General features: G+C 39.9%; 2 protein-coding genes across 29 annotated transcripts in view; one reads left to right on the plus strand and one right to left on the minus strand.

Moving 5' to 3' along the window:
* The window catches only part of LOC118221546 (hemicentin-1-like), a 221,066-nt gene that overhangs the window by 98,443 nt on the left and 108,471 nt on the right, over nt 1-14,152 (plus strand). The window lies entirely within an intron of this gene.
* Nucleotides 1,725-5,008, minus strand: LOC118221553 (probable histone acetyltransferase HAC-like 3). Of its 2 annotated transcripts, XR_004764137.1 has the most exons (7): nt 3,971-5,008; nt 3,824-3,874; nt 3,501-3,565; nt 3,197-3,287; nt 2,544-2,693; nt 2,336-2,396; nt 1,725-1,830 (listed from the first exon to the last, which is right to left on the minus strand). XR_004764137.1 is itself a non-coding variant. In XM_035406746.1 (6 exons), exons 1-6 carry the CDS (start codon nt 3,715-3,717, stop codon nt 1,735-1,737), a joined length of 486 nt encoding a protein of 161 aa, XP_035262637.1. In that variant the 5' UTR covers nt 3,718-3,726; the 3' UTR covers nt 1,725-1,734. The 2 variants fall into 2 exon arrangements, 1 of the variants encoding a protein (XP_035262637.1); XM_035406746.1 differs by lacking the exons at nt 3,824-3,874; nt 3,971-5,008 and adding an exon at nt 3,695-3,726.

Raw genomic sequence — 14,152 nt, forward strand, 5'->3', positions numbered from 1 at the left:
AAAATAAAAATATATATAATATTAAAAATAATTTAATTTCAGACTCCAGAAACACAATATGTGCAAGACCCAAATAACCCCAACTAACCCCTAATTCGGGTCTGTTTCCAACCTCTCCAGCTCAACTGATTCTGCAAATGACTGTGTACTTGCATTAGTTATTCTTCAATAAATAAATAAATAAATAATTGGTTTTGCAGAAGGTACAGTATTGCCCTCTTTAGTAGATCAGGGTCCGGTGGGCCTCATTCAAGGCTGCCGCACTTCTAGCAATACGAGGAGGCTCTTTCACCTGATGTCAAGAGGCCAGCTCCCTTCAGCATCCAGCAGGAACAATATCGCTGGTGGCTGAAAAAAACTTTTGACAGGACAGTGGCCTTACTTATGCTGCTCACTCGCTAAAGCTGGTTTCGGGCCAGTATGTATGCAGTGGATTAAGGCACTTTAACAATGAACCAATCGCCTTTAAACTATGTTACAGCTAAAAAGTCCCCCTTTCACCTTTTCAGGTCCACACGAGAGGATTTTATTTTAGCACTAGAAGCTCTTGCTTGTGCTATAATATCCAATGAAGAAATAATGGCTATTAATATGTGTGGACATGATTTCAAAGCCAGTCTTTATGCTGATGATATTTTATTAGCATTGTCAATACCAGCTAGCTCAATATTGCAACGTGGTCAAGAGTTTTGGCTGTCTAAATACTGAAAATTAAATTCCATTGCTACAGTGCCACCAACTGGCCAATAAGAGCATTCCATTCAAGCAGGGTTTCAAGCAGACACTGTACGGTTTCAAGTCAAGAGAACCGGACTGCAGCAAGCTAGGGAATCTCCACCATCGATCTCCACGGAGATGACCGGAAGCACGTGACCTCCGTGTGAAGGACCCAATGAAAATAGTGGCAGGACACGGAAATTGCGTGACCTCCACACCACAAATTCAAGTCACCTGACCTCCTTTATTTAGGAAACGAGTTGGTTTGTAAGATGTTACCACTTGTATATCGAGGCGCTTTAATTAACGGACGATAAGTTTCTGGTTACAACGCAGCACTTGGCTACGTTAAGATAACACCCTTAGTGCTCCGTACTAGACTAATAATAAGCCGGGTGTAATGCTGGCTTCATGGGGTTTAATGTATAAATTATATATAACGCATATCTTAATTACTGTTTATTTACATGTACATGTATTCACTGTAACCTTACAGTAGGCCTATAATTAGTTTTAGAAGTGTCTCGGTATGCTGCGAGTACGATACCCTCGCATCTACCATACGACGTTTACTTTAAACGGCAGTTGTCATCTCTTCTCTGGAGACACTCAAACCTGTTCATGTGCATTTACGATATGTCAGTCTGGTGTTTCTCATGGAATACAACTGATAACTTCGAATGATTAATCAGTTAATGAGAATTTAATTATTAATGTCTAATGAGAATATTTTAGATTAAACTCATTTTAATCTTACCGAAGTCTCTCGAGTGTAAACCTCACTCCTGGATTAGACGCACCAACGCTAATTGAATATACGTCTTGTAGTCGAAAAGCAGAACGCTTGACCACAATCCCAGATGTTGTTGTACACCAAAGAATCATAATTGAGATGTCATTGAGATGTCAATTTTTAATAGGCTTAGTAAAATGAGGCAAAAACCATTTCTTATTGATCATTATTTAATCAAACAAAAAATTAAACAAAATAAATACAATAAAAACAATCACATGTCTTCAGCCTTTATTTGTGAATTTAATTCCACTGGCAATAGCACATTCTGCCTGATAGCAGCTGAAGCCCTCACATTTCTCCAAAATTCTGATGATGACCTTTAAAACAGAAAACACAAGTCATTAGTCCCCTTCACACATCACACTTTTTGTTTATCATGAAACCAATACCTGTCAGAAATAACTGCATTCACATTTTACCTCTAGTAGTAGGACATCAAAGATGCCAATGCAAGTTTAACAGTTTATTCTTCAATCATTGTACATTACGTACAGTATAGGGGATACAAGACAATCATTGGACAGAGACTATACAGACCTGACAGTGCAAAAAGAAATAGTCAGAAATTGGTAGGGTGGTCTATGTCCATGACACGGTTGTATAGAGGTAACCAGGGTCAGATAGAATATTAATCAATTTTTCCAGGGGCAATAGCATTACCTGGAAAAATGCAAACAAAGTCTATTGACATGCATATGCAGTACTTATGTGTATATATTTAGTGTATCAAGTGCAGATGTCTGATGTAAACATGGCCCAAATGCTCTTAATTATTAAATTGTATTTTTTACGCAACAGGTCATGCTTAAGAATAGGAATCACCTTTATTTCATCTGTGGATAACAGACCCTGGACACCATGCACGTCCAGCAATTCAATTGTTCTGAAAAAGAGAACATTGACTCTTGTTGTTCCAATATAAAACATCCTTATACAATACAAAACCACCAAGACATGCCACAGACAGACACACACACACACAATCCCTGTGCAAGATTTGAATGGCATACATGTATGTATACATGTTCACCTATTGCAGGTGTTGCTAGCATCACATCCACAACAGAATGTCTCAGCCCTCAAATGAGGATGGGATAGACCAGCACAGTCTGTGTGGCGCCACCCTTTACATTTGCAGCATTGCACCCATTCAATGGTCTGCACGTCTGGATACAGCAGCCTGACAAAACAAAAACAGTTACAATATTTACACGCAGGCTTGAATAGGAAGAACTAAAAGGAGACTAAAAAGGAGCTGTTTGCGTGTTTGTACCCTGTGAACAAAATGGGATCATTTTTGACATTGGCAGCAAGGCCTTTGGTGGAATGGGCCACAAAGTCATCGGTGAGGGGATGGGCAGAGACACTGGTGAAGGAGGGGGCAAAAAGAGATGGGTGGAGCAGCAGTTGTGGTGGGGGCCACAGAGGTCTTGGTGATTTGCAGAGAGTGAGGGAGGAAGGTATCTACTCTGAGAAGAGAATAGTCAATAGCCAGCACCTCTTGTTATCATTATAATTAGCAGTTTGAGATTGTCACTAGAAATAATCCTTTTAAAAACAGACTATATATTGGAATTATTGGCGGCATGTAAAACTCGTTACTATGGGTTGCAATTTAAGTGCATAAAGATGGCAGAGACTGTACAAAAAGGCTATTTTGTTGATTAATAAAAGTATACCCACCTCTTCCTGTGTCTTCTGAGCACTGATAAGCACAAACTTTGAGGTCGCCTGCCATACAGTCCTTCTGGCTTGACTTCGCTGAAATGGCAGCCTACAGAGACACACAGTTAGGAAATTATGCTATGTTTGTAATCCAGTGATAACTAGCATCGTTTATCTCTACAAATTAGCTTGAGACCCTTCTCACACTTACAGTATGAGACCACATAAGAATTCTGACCTTGCCAGAATGGAGTATTGGCGTGATGGGAGCATTGGGGGTAATTATCAACGACAGATTTATGAAGACATAAGTAAATCATACCTGTCCAGTTCAAAGTTCTCCATTTGAAGGAGGCATCACTGTTTTCATAAAGAGGGCATATCAAACTAAAAAAAAAAGAAAAGAAAAAAATGAGTAATGGAAATTGAAATACGTAATATGCCACCTTTGAAAATGGCTTGACAGATGGTGATACCTGTAGTATTAATTTGATCACAAATCAAAAAGTTGCTTACTATGGTGTAATCAAAACGGGCATCCAGTGCCACATACAAGGTAGACTGCAAATGAAACACATTTTTGAATTTTAATGAGGTTTTTTTAATGGCTGAATCTAAAAATTCAAATGATAGAAAGCATCTCACCATCAACATGAAGTTTCCACAGTCACATCCAAAGTCTTGAGTTGGAAACCCCTGGAATATTACAAGGGAAATTAAGATTGTATTTTTTTCATGAAAACCACCTTTACACCACTAATAGTGACAATAAGTTCATACATCAAGTAATACCTCCAACTCAAAGCCAGTATTTTCCAACCAGTCCCCTGGACTTATACTCTTAGCAAGATCCCTGTTGATTTAAGAAGCACAAAGTAATGTTAAATACACAGGATTCTAGGCATCACCGTCAAGAGCAGTTAAAAAAAAATGTTGAGAATTCCAAAATTTGGCAAGATCAGCTATGATTCAGCATATTAAAGGCACAATTTAAACCAGAGGTGTCTGACTAAATTCCCAGGGGACTATAGTGTCTGCAGATTTCTGTGGTTTCCTTTCAATCAGCTGCCAATTAAGGCCTTGAGAACAGTTTGTGTGGATCCTTTAGGCAATCAGTGACTTAAGTTAACCACTAATGCCAAGAACACTCAAATAACCAGCAGACACTGCAGCCCTCCAGGACTGGAGTTTGACACCTGAGATTTAAACGGAGTTCTCTCAAAATAGCGAAAGGTTGGCACAGCAACAACTTATGAAATTGCCAATATTATACTTCATATTGATTGTTTTTAAGATCCTCAATGATTTGTTTGTTGTCCAATCTAATCCAAAAAAGGCTGCTGTGGGTGCAGGTTTTTGTTTCAGCTCTAAGACAGCTGATTCTTCTCATTAACTAATCATGGTCTTCAATCAGGCCCTTGGTAAGTACAATCAGGTGTCTTGGAGCTGAGCTGAAACAAAAACCTGCACCCACAGCAGCCCTTTTGGATAAGACTGAACATCCCTGGCTTAAGTGAAAGGGTCTTGGCACAACCTTACAACTTATCGAGAACCCCTGACAGCACACTTCACACACAGGCCATAAGAACATAGCCTTGTTAATATGAACAGAGTAAATGTGCATTCACGTGCTCATAGCGGGTCAACAGATTTCCTATTTTATTCAAGTCAAATGGTCAAGTTGGTGAAAAATTTGCACACTGATTTTTCAGAGAAATGTCACTATCTGGGAAACAGGCACTTCCAACAAACATGTGAATGCACTACAGCTCTGGAAGAAAATGGAGACAACCACACATATTGATTGTTCAACTCTTCCTAAGCGAAGACAGAAGAGTTTATTAATTTATCAGTATAAACTTTTAATTTGCATTATTCAATGCATTACATTTGATGCACTATATTTAATATTTTGACTAGTTCTCATCTGAAAATAAATGTTCTGAATGACATTTATTTAGAATTAAAATCAAATGTGGTCAATAGTTCATGAAAGAATATGAAATGTTAGATTTTACCCAGGCAGATACCCATAAACTTTTAAGCCGAAAATTTGATGGAGTCTTACTATTTTCCCAAGAGGTGTATATATAAGACCATAAGAACATGATCTGGCATGCACAAACCTTGAACACCGAACAGGTCATGGAACTTTCCTGTCCGTAACAGAACTCGGAAATCAATTACAAACTGGTGACCTCAAGAAAGATGCGTATTGCTGGCCACCAAATCCAGATTTTCTCTGAGCGCATAGCCTGAGTCGAGAAAGAGCATTTCTTTTTGAACGGGCTTAAAGACCTAGAAGAGAGTCACTTTGGAGTTTTAGCAAGCATTACATTCAAAATGCGAAGTGATTATTTGAAACAGCAAGCAATCACAGGTTACAAAAAAATATATATATATTAACTTGGCAAAGTAGCCACAGCAGCAGTCCTCGTGGATGCAGAAAATTGCACTACAAGTGACATTTGTAATAGTACTTACACACAACTGGAAGTGCCCAGGTGTCCACAGAGGGAATAGAAGTGCATCCTTCCACTGAGCATCGCTGTGATATGGGTGAAATATACAGTATACAACAGTCTGACCAAAGTTCTGAAAACGACGTATCAGAATCACTTTTATGGAAGTAAAGGATGGAATGCTTACAGGAAGGCTTATCACTGGATCACAGTTGCTTGGAGGCAGCCAAGTTGGGGTGACATACAAATCCTCAATGTAAATGCTCTTCCCCTAAAAAGTGGTATATGCAAACACCATAACAGAAACTAAAAAGGGAAAATAATTCAGATTCAGTAGCACATGCTGTACCTTTGACTGAGCGATTTTCTCTATCAGTTCAAAGCAGCCATTGCCCACCTGAAAAGTAAATAGACTAATGTTAATGACCGTTTCTTCGAACTGCAAATATGCCATTTGTTTCATCCACACACATTGTAATGTCTCTTGAAATATCCATGTGCTTTCTCAATATGTGTGTGCCTAAGTTCCTCTTGTGAAGAGTAAGAGTGCAGCGAGGGCATTTGACTGTCTTCAAAGATGCAGCCGACTCCAACGCTACAGGTGGCAGAGAATATGAATGATCTGAGACCACAGGATGAGGAGCAGAGGGCACTGAATTGGGGCAGGAGCAGAGGGCACTGAAGTCACTGTTGGGGCAGGAGCAGAGGGCACTGAAGTCGCTGGAGGAAGTGCTACTGCAGTCCCGCAGCACAACAGTAAATGCTTGTCCATGTCAGACCGGCGTACACGGGTCTTCTCACATAAAGGGCAGTGATAATGAGCCTCAGTCCTGCATGGCAACCTGCATCGGCAGATGTATTTGTCTAAAAGATAGAAACAGGATTAATGCTTAATGGCAATGATACATGGCATCCATTGTCACGTTGATACATTATCTCCAATTTAAAAACTATTGCCTTAATTCCAATGAAAACAAAACAAAAAGGGGTAGGAAGCAAAGTATAAAGATGACAGTGGTCATGATTTCACTTCATAGCAAGGGGTTACTAATTTGTTTAGATAGTAAAAATACACTTTCTAGCTTTTAAATTTGGATTAAAAGCACTAATACTTAACCAGGGGTATATGCACCCCCCAACGACTACATATGATAATCAAAGATATTGGGAAACTACTGCAGAATAAATGTCAAGACATTGCTTCCAACTAGTGTATCGCCAAACAATGGCACTGTGGTGCAACAAACAAATAGCCAATGTAAACAAAGAAAACGGTTTAAGGAAACATGATTTTGGCATCATAAATGGGGGAAAGGCTGTAAAATCCATATACAGAACATCTAGTTAACCTTATGATAGTCTTCAACATGTCATATATTCGCCCGCATTCAATATTTGCGCAAGCGACACCGAGTAGCAATGACCAAGGCTAACAAAGTTTCTACAGACAGTATCCCCTCACCAAACCATTTCAATAGCTTCCTTGTTAATATGTTATATTTTAATTATTGAAAGTAATAAAACACTGATACATCTCGGCTTTAGCTTCGTATGTTCAAGAAACCTACCTCCATCAATTTCGCTTTAAAAAGTTCCGTTGTTCACACCGTTCTCTTCTCGTCGCAGAACTGAAATAACTTGACTCCAGCGAACTGCTTTGAATGTGTGAGTAACTTGGCATTTGTGTACATGTGTTGAAAACATGTTTTTTCTCAGATCGAACCAACCGCATACTAACGAATATGACTGACGAGGCTAAATGCGTTATAGTGGGTTTGCGTAGGTTAACGTGTAGTGAACATACCCAAACGGCATTTTACTAGGTAGGTCTATTCCCACTGTGCCACGTGAGGGTAGACTTCCCGTTTCGTTGTTTATTAATGTCTGTGAGTAATCCACGCAAGTCAAACATGAGCTGACTTGAAACCAGGAGATAAATGATCTAACCGGTTTGTGTTTTGGTTTAATGAGTACAGACATCAAAGAACAAACAAAAAACACAACCTATCCTTAAATGAACTTAAGTGGGTGAAAAAAAGTATATAGATGGTCGGAGAACAAGAAAGAACTTTTCAAAAAGTTCTCCCTGGAGGCCGTCGCACACTGCATCGTACGAACACACAACACCGCGTCTTTTTGTTCGTCAGTCGTTCTGATTGCTTCGTTTTGCTCAAAAAGTTCTACTTCGTACGAAGTATACTGCCTACTTTACTGCAGGTATGAGAGAGCTTTCAGGATCTTGGGCTCTATCTTACACCCGGCGCAAAGCGACGCCAAGTGTCAAAAGATGTATGCAGATATTGAAATTGACAATGATCTGTCTCAACTCTTCTTAAATTCAATTAATGATGGTCAGTGTCTTAATTCTGATGACTTGGAATGTCCTATTCTGCAAGAAGAAGTTGAGCTGGCTATTTCTCAGTTAAATCTAAAAAAAGCACCAGGTAAGGATGGTTTGCCAGCAAAATTTTATGTGAAATGTAAGAAGGAAATCTCTGGTTTTTTAACCCAGGTTTTTAATGAAGGAATTTTAAAAGAGTATATGTATGATTCCTTTTATGAAGGTATAATCACTTTAATTTTCAAAAAAAGGTGATGAATATGATATTAACAACTGGAGATAATTAACTTTAATGAACGTGGACTATAAGATATTTGCTAAGGTGCTGGTAAATAGGATGCAGGATAGCTTGGATCTGCTTATAGAAAGAGAACAGACCTGTGCTGTAAAAGGAAGGTTAATGTTTGATAATTTATGTATGCTAAGGGAATGCATTTCTAATGTGGAAAAATAAGATGGTTTTTATATTATTGCTTTAGATCAGAAAAAAGCTTTTGATTATGTCTCAAGGGAATATTTAATTGAAGTTCTGAAAAAGTATGGATTTCCAACTTTATTAAAATGATTAGGTGTCTTTATGCAAAATCCTTAGTCCAAGTGAATGTAAATGGTCAACTGACAGAATGTTTTGAAGTTCATAGAGGGATGAAGCAAGGATGTCCACTAAGTGCTGCTCTATATGTGATTTCAATCAGCCCTTTGGTTAAAATAATTCAAAACGATAAGAGATTAGAAGGGGTAAAGGTTGGGAATGAGAGAGTTATCATTTCAGCATATGCTGATGATATTACAGTGTTTGTAAAATCACAAACAGAATTGGATATTATATGTGAGCATTTTAAAATTTATGAAAAAATATCCGGAGCAGTTTTAAACCATCATAAATCAGAATCTGTCTGGACTGGGAATTTAAGTAAACAGTTCCCTATACACATAAATGTAAAAGAAGAAATTAAGGTATTAGGTATCTATATTAGTAATACTGATTGTTGTGAATCAAATTGGCAAAAAAAAGAAAAAGAAGTCAAAGATGAAGTTCTAAAGTGGTCTGGTAGAAACACAAGCTTTAGGTCTAGAATAGGTATATGTAATTTGTTAATCCTGTCAAAAATTATGTTTTTAAGTTCAGTGTTTCCACCAACAGAAAAATATATAACGAAGATAAGTAAAGAGTGTTGTAAATTAATATGGGGTACGAATAGAGAAGTTACTCGGAGAGAATTGTTATTTAAACGCAGAGCAATATACGTAAGTATCAAATTAAAAATAGCAATGTGTAAGATTGTGGCAGGTGGAATAAACAGACAAATGATCTGGATCGGTAACATTACTAACTGGGGAAAAAAGAAAGGAAAAGCGAGAACCAGGCAACCTTATTTTAAACTGATGTATGGTGATTTTATAGACAAGTTTAAACATTTAAATATTGACTGGTGCCATTCTGAGAATAAGGTCATATATAATTTAATAATGAATGAACTGTATGGTGGAGTTATAAAGTACAGATATCTAAATAATTTAGAATGTGAAAGAATGGTCGCACGAATATGGAGCAAAAACATTTCTGAAAGTATGAGAGATAAAGCCTGGCTAATATCAGTGAGGAGATTGCCAGTGAGAGCTGTTGTAAAATGGAGTTGCTTTGTTACAACGAAATCCTGCTCAATGCCTGATTGTGATGCAGATGAAACTTTGGAGCATCTGTTGATTGAATGCAGTCGATCTGAAAAAAATATGGGAACAAATTACACCATTTGTAATTTCAATTACACCAGAAACTGTATTTTATGGAATAATATATAACATTGATGATAAACTTTTATTTACTGGTTAATATGTCTAGTGAATGAGCACATATGGAAAACGCGAAGTAAAATGACAATTGATCATATCTACGTGTCAAGTGAATCTGTATGCAAGAACATTTTAACAGAACTAAAACGTCGAAGCACAATTGACATCAAGCATGGCAATGCAAATCTTTGGGAAACTCTGGACTTTTAATATAGAAGATGCCTTACCTAATGTATATAGATTTTCTTATTTATGTAATTGTTTGTAATGACTTGTATAATTGAAATAAATTTTATTTATTTAAAAAAAAAGAGATTGCGCGATTGACCAGCAAAAACCTGGTTGTAAGTCAATGGCGCAGTATTTCACTGTTATTTTAAGGGCACATTTTTAAGATAGTAATATGCGCCTACATAGGTTGGTGCACAACGCGCGATATTAAAAACAACAACAAAAAAAAACATGTCATAATGGTTAGTCATAATATTTATCAGAATTAGCTAATCGAACAGATCCGTTTCCTCTGCAGAGAAGCGTTCTTTCCTACTACTTGGAAAATCCACCATTATAATAACAATCCGCCAAGGTGCAAGCGCATCTGGCTTTTAAAGGGAGTGGGAGATGACACTCTGATGGGTTTATTTCATGTTACGCCCAAAACACACCTACGATTAATTAAGAGACTAAGGACAACCCCTTTGAACTATGCGCCTTTACTTTGGCTCAGATTATCCACCGTTAAACTAGCAAAAGTGGATTTGGACACGCCATAAATGCATTTGCGCCATGCGCTTTAGACCGTGCGCTTAGATCGTTAAACTATAGCCTGTAGTCTTATGTCTCTGTGGGGATTGAGCCAGAGGATCAGCTAAAGCAGGCAGGATGGCACAGGGAGTGAACACAGGCAGGGCAGCACAGGGAGTGAATACAGGCAGGGCAGCACAGGGAGTGAATACAGGCAGGACAGCACAGGGATTGATTAGTGCTGGTGGGAGCAGGTGCCAGACCAGCTGCAGCAGATCCACCCTGATAGTACCAGCTATATGTAGACAGTGTGACAAACACACACATACACAAGCACGAACGCACACAAGCACTGTGTCTGTCAGTTGAAAAATAATCCAGGTGGACTGGAAACGTGCTAGGAGTAAGAAGGCATACGAATACAATCACACAAAAGACAGCAGCTAAAGTCATTTCATAATGTCACAGTGGCTTCAATTATTATATATAAATGAATCAATATATGATCCAAAGATGAATTGCATTTAATACTAAACTATGTAATTAAATCATGTGTGCTCCAACAAACCTGAGCAGACTTCTCAGCCAAATCAAGGTTTGACATAGCTCAGGAGGTAAGACCAATTGTCTGGCAGTCGGAGGGTTGCCGGTTCAAACCCTGCCCTGGGCGTGTCGAAGTGTCCTTGAGCAAGACACCTAACCCCTAACTGCTCTGGTGAATGAGAGGCATCAATTGTAAAGCGCTTTGGATAAAAGCGCTATATAAATGCAGTCCATTTACCATCCATTTACATTGCAGCAGCATTACGTGTACCACCAGGTCAAGCTTTTACAAACTGGGAGAGAATGACATGTGAGAATATGGGGAAATAAATAAAATGAAATAAAAACCCGAAAAGAGCCATTCCAAATAAAATATAAAACATTCTAGTTAAGTTTGTTGCCAACCCCCCAGGACAAACCCACAGCCACACTGACCTCCTTTGAAATGCTGGAGGACTCTGATGTATTACAACTCATCACCTCTCATCGCGCAACCACCTGTCCACTTGATCCCATCCCATCTAAAGTTCTCCAATCCATCTCCAGCGAGCTCCTTCCCTATCTGTCTTCCATTGTTGATTCCTCTCTCTCCTCTGGTCATGTTCCCTCTTATTTTAAGATGGCTCGTGTTACCCCACTACTCAAAAAACCCACCTTAGACCCCTCCGATGTAACAAATTATCGACCCGTATCCCTTCTACCCTTTCTGTTCAAAACCCTTGAACGAGCAGTTCTTAAACAATTAACCTCTTTTCTCCATCAGAACAACCTGCTAGACCCTCACCAGTCTGGCTTCCGATCCGGGCACTCAACAGAGACTGCACTCCTAGCTGTGACGGAGGCACTTGCCACTGCAAGAGCTTCACGCCTCTCCTCTGTCCTGATCCTTCTTGACCTGTCTGCAGCTTTTGACACGGTCAACCATAAAATACTCCTCTCCACCTTGGCTGGGATGGGAATTGCCGGGACTGCCCTGTCTTGGTTCGCTTCCTATCTTGCAGATAGGACCTACCAGGTCACCTGGAAGGGGTCTGCCTCTGCTTCTCATCCACTTGTTATGGGAGTGCCGCAGGGATCTGTACTGGATCCTCTGCTGTTCTCCTTATACACCAGATCTCTTGGTTCAGTCATTAACTCACATGGCTTTTCCTATCATTGTTATGCAGATGACACACAACTCTTCTTTTCTTTCCCCCCTCGGCCACACAGGTCAATGATAAGATCTCTTCCTGCCTGGCTGACATCTCCACCTGGATGGCCAGCCACCATCTGAAGCTCAACCTCAACAAAACTGAGCTGCTCTTCTTCCCGTACAAGACCTCCTTGCTTCGTGAACTCTCAATCACGGTTGATGGCACCACAGTGACTGCCTCTCACTCTGCCAAGAGCTTGGGGGTCGTCCTGGATGACCAACTGGACCTCAAGGAGCACATCAAGGCAACATCACGGTCCTGCAAATTCCTCCTGTACAACATCAGGAGGATTCGACCATACCTGACGACGCACTCCACCCAGCTGCTCGTCCAGGCTACGGTGACCTCTCGCCTTGATTACTGCAACTCTCTCCTTGCAAACCTGCCAGCGTGTGCCATACAGCCACTACAGATGATTCAGAATGCCGCTGCCCGACTCATCTACAACCTCCCCAAATTCTCCCACGTCACACCTCTGCTGCGATCACTTCACTGGCTACCGGTCGCTGCCAGGATCCGATTCAAAGCCCTGACCCTTGCCTACACTGCCGCCAACAGGACAGCCCCCATCTACTTGCAGGACATGACTCAATTCTATGTGCCTGCTCGACCACTCCGCTCTGCGGCAGCAGGGCGTCTTGTAACCCCTCCCACCAGCCCAAAGGGATCACAGAGCTTCTCCACCCTAGCTCCCCAGTGGTGGAACGAACTCCCCGTCCCTCTCCGAACCTCCCCCTCACTATCCATCTTCCGCCGTGGCCTGAAGACTCATCTCTTCAGACTATACCTAGACTAACCACCACCACGCTGTATAAATATTAAAAAATAATAATAATAAAATTTTTAAAAATACCCTTTTTCCTGTCACTTGTTACATGTTGCCCCATCCCTGCACTTCTTGGTAAATTGTATTTGTCCTAATACGGTAGCTTATTCTTCTGCCTAGTTGGCTTTGCAGATGTTAGACCAGGATAGTGTTCATTGTTCTCGGCTAGAAATAGCTGTACAAAATAAGTAATTGTACCTTACTGAACCCGTGTTCAGCAGTTGTCTACGATCATGAAAATGCACTTTTGTACGTCGCTTTGGATAAAAGCGTCTGCCAAATGAATGTAATGTAATGTAATGTCATGGTAAAATAAATGAATAAATAAATAAGAAATGGAACTGCAGAAAAGGGGAGATTTGATTGGTAAAAAAATATGGACGTGCTTGTTACGTCCCCAGCCCCTGCTTGCCTGGGTAGTTCAGGTGGAGGTAATAGCCTACCTAAATGCTTAATTGCTTGATTGCCTCCACCTGCCTGTGGCCTAATATAAGTCCTGCAGTATGAGGCTGGGGAGATGTTCTTTGGGGTTTCTTTTGTGTGGTTTGCGTTTGGTAGGTTTTTGTGAAGACTCTTATTTTGTGACCCTTGTGGGGTTTTTGTTTGTTTTAGTCTGCGTCTGCGTTTGTGTTTTTAGATCAGTTTCTGTCTGGTTTTTGGTGATTTGGACTTTTTTTGTTGCGGCCCTTCGAGCCGGCCGTAAGTGTGCTGAACGAGTCCCGATTGGTAGAGACGGGAAGGTTTGACTAACATGAAACCGAAAGTAACTAAATCACGAACAAGCAGTTCGTTCTACACAGCAACACGTAAAGGACTTTGCTGTTCATTCATTTACCTTCACTTACATTAAGGTAATGGAAATATCGATTTTTCTGTTTGTTCTCTTAATTAACAGACTTCTCTTTACTTCAACTTGCTAGCCATATGTTCGAAATATGATTTATGAATTGGTCGTTTCTGTTTTAACATCCCGTTAGAATCTCTAAGCTATCTGACATGAACGTAATTTTCAGTATTTGAGTTGGTGCTCTTGATTACTGAACTTCAATCACACGTGTGCGATTCAGTTGT

This window comes from Anguilla anguilla, chromosome 2, assembly GCF_013347855.1.
Source record: "Anguilla anguilla isolate fAngAng1 chromosome 2, fAngAng1.pri, whole genome shotgun sequence".
In the NCBI taxonomy this organism is placed as follows: domain Eukaryota; kingdom Metazoa; phylum Chordata; class Actinopteri; order Anguilliformes; family Anguillidae; genus Anguilla; species Anguilla anguilla.

What these genes read in the sequence shown, in the direction of transcription:
- LOC118221553 (XM_035406746.1), bottom strand. Translation starts at nt 3,717, where the DNA reads ATGCCCGTTTTGATTACACCATA. An exon ending in GCTAGCAACACCTGCAATAG is followed by an intron (nt 2,397 to 2,543) that starts GTGAACATGTAT and finishes TCTCTTTTTCAG; the next exon opens with AACAATTGAATTGCTGGACG. An exon ending in TATCCACAGATGAAATAAAG is followed by an intron (nt 1,831 to 2,335) that starts GTGATTCCTATT and finishes TCTGTTTTAAAG; the next exon opens with GTCATCATCAGAATTTTGGA.